Source organism: Oncorhynchus mykiss, chromosome 27, assembly GCF_057628025.1.
Source record: "Oncorhynchus mykiss isolate SJ-2025 chromosome 27, ASM5762802v1, whole genome shotgun sequence".
Lineage (NCBI taxonomy): Eukaryota > Metazoa > Chordata > Actinopteri > Salmoniformes > Salmonidae > Oncorhynchus > Oncorhynchus mykiss.
The window spans coordinates 18505001-18507500 of record NC_143048.1 but is presented as its reverse complement, the minus strand read 5'-3'; the positions used below and the strand labels follow the sequence as shown (position 1 = coordinate 18507500).

The 2500-nt window shown below is 45.0% G+C and overlaps 1 protein-coding gene across 6 annotated transcripts in view; it reads left to right on the top strand.

Annotated features, from left to right (window-relative positions):
- The window catches only part of LOC110507113 (serine/threonine-protein kinase PAK 1), a 41803-nt gene that overhangs the window by 34376 nt on the left and 4927 nt on the right, over nt 1-2500 (top strand). For all 6 annotated transcript variants that reach the window (XM_036965583.2, XM_036965584.2, XM_090224727.1 and 3 more), the window contains 2 exons: nt 1-28; nt 176-337. The exon at nt 1-28 is cut by the window's left edge and continues 36 nt beyond it. In XM_036965583.2, the coding sequence (XP_036821478.1) occupies nt 1-28; nt 176-337 (190 nt within the window). The remainder of the gene's footprint in view (nt 29-175; nt 338-2500) is intronic.

Here is a 2500-nt window from a genome sequence, read left to right as displayed (position 1 = left end):
ACACGCGCTTCGAGAAGATTGGACAAGGGTGAGTCTACACTACACACATATATATATATATATATATATATACATACACACACACACACACACACACACACACTACACAAACACTTCTTCACTTTGAAATGAAAGAAGTCTCTCTCTCCCCTCCTCTGTTTCCTCCCTCCTCCAGTGCGTCAGGTACGGTATATACAGCCATAGACATCGCTACAGGCCAGGAGGTGGCCATTAAACAGATGAACCTGCAGCAGCAGCCCAAGAAAGAGCTCATCATCAATGAGATCCTGGTCATGAGGGAAAACAAGAACCCCAACATAGTTAACTACCTGGACAGGTGAGACACACACACACACACACACACACCAACATCGTTTACTAGACAGGTGAGACACACACACACACACACACACACACACACACACACACACCAACATCGTTTACTAGACAGGTGAGACACACACACACACACACACACACACACACACACACACCAACATCGTTTACTAGACAGGTGAGACACACACACACACACACACACACACACACACACACCACATCGTTTACTAGACAGGTGAGACACACACACACACACACACACCAGCATCGTTTACTAGACAGGTGAGACACACACACACACACACACACACACCAACATCGTTTACTAGACAGGTGAGACACACACACACACACCAACATCGTTTACTAGACAGGTGAGAGACACGCACACACACCAACATCGTTTACTAGACAGGTGAGACACACGCACACACACCAACATCGTTTACTAGACAGGTGAGACACACACACACACACACACACCAACATCGTTTACTAGACAGGTGAGACACACACACACACACACACACACCAACATTGTTTACTAGACAGGTGAGACACACACACACACACACACACCAACATAATTTACTAGACAGGTGAGACACACGCACACACACCAACATCGTTTACTAGACAGGTGAGACACACACACACACACCAACATAGTTTACTAGACAGGTGAGACACACACACACACACACCAACATAGTTTACTAGACAGGTGAGACACACGCACACACACCAACATCATTTACTAGACAGGTGAGACACACACACACACACACACCCACACACACACACACACACACACCAACATCGTTTACTAGACAGGTGAGACACACACACACACACACACCAACATCGTTTACTAGACAGGTGAGACACACACACACACACACACACACCAACATCGTTTACTAGACAGGTGAGACACACACACACACACCAACATCGTTTACTAGACAGGTGAGACACACACACACACACCAACATCGTTTACTAGACAGGTGAGACACACACACACACACACCAACATCGTTTACTAGACAGGTGAGACACACACACACACACACACACACACACACACACACACACACACCAACATCGTTTACTAGACAGGGGAGACACACACACACACACACACACACACACACACACACACACACCAACATCGTTTACTAAACAGGTGAGACACACACACACACACACACCAACATCGTTTACTAGACAGGTGAGACACACACACACACACACCAACATCGTTTACTAGACAGGTGAGACACACACACACACACACACCAACATCGTTTACTAGACAGGTAAGACACACACACACACACACACACACACACACCAACATTGTTTACTAGACAGGTGAGACACACACACACCAACGTTGTTTACTAGACAGGTGAGACACACACACACCAACATTGTTTACTAGACAGGTGAGACACACACACACACACACACACACCCAACATCGTTTACTAGACAGGTGAGACACACGCACACACACACCAACATCGTTTACTAGACAGGTGAGACACACACACACACACACACACCAACATCGTTTACTAGACAGGTGAGACACACACACACACACACCAACATCGTTTACTAGACAGGTGAGACACACGCATACAAACGCACACATTGACATGTAAACACAAACACACTTTCAAATGTAAACACGCACACATTAGTTGTGAGAACTACAGTGCCTTGCGAAAGTATTCGGCCCCCTTGAACTTTGCGACCTTTTGCCACATTTCAGGCTTCAAACATAAAGATATAAAACTGTATTTTTTTTGTGAAGAATCAACAACAAGTGGGACACAATCATGAAGTGGAACGACATTTATTGGATATTTCAAACTTTTTTAACAAATCAAAAACTGAAAAATTGGCCGTGCAAAATTATTCAGCCCCCTTAAATTAATACTTTGTAGCGCAACCTTTTGCTGCGATTACAGCTGTAAGTCGCTTGGGGTATGTCTCTATCAGTTTTGCACATCGAGAGACTGAAATTTTTTCCCATTCCTCCTTGCAAAACAGCTCGAGCTCAGTGAGGTTGGATGGAGAGCATTTGTGAACAGCAGTTTTCAGTTATTTCCACAGATTCTCGATTGGATTCAGGTCTGGACTTTGACTT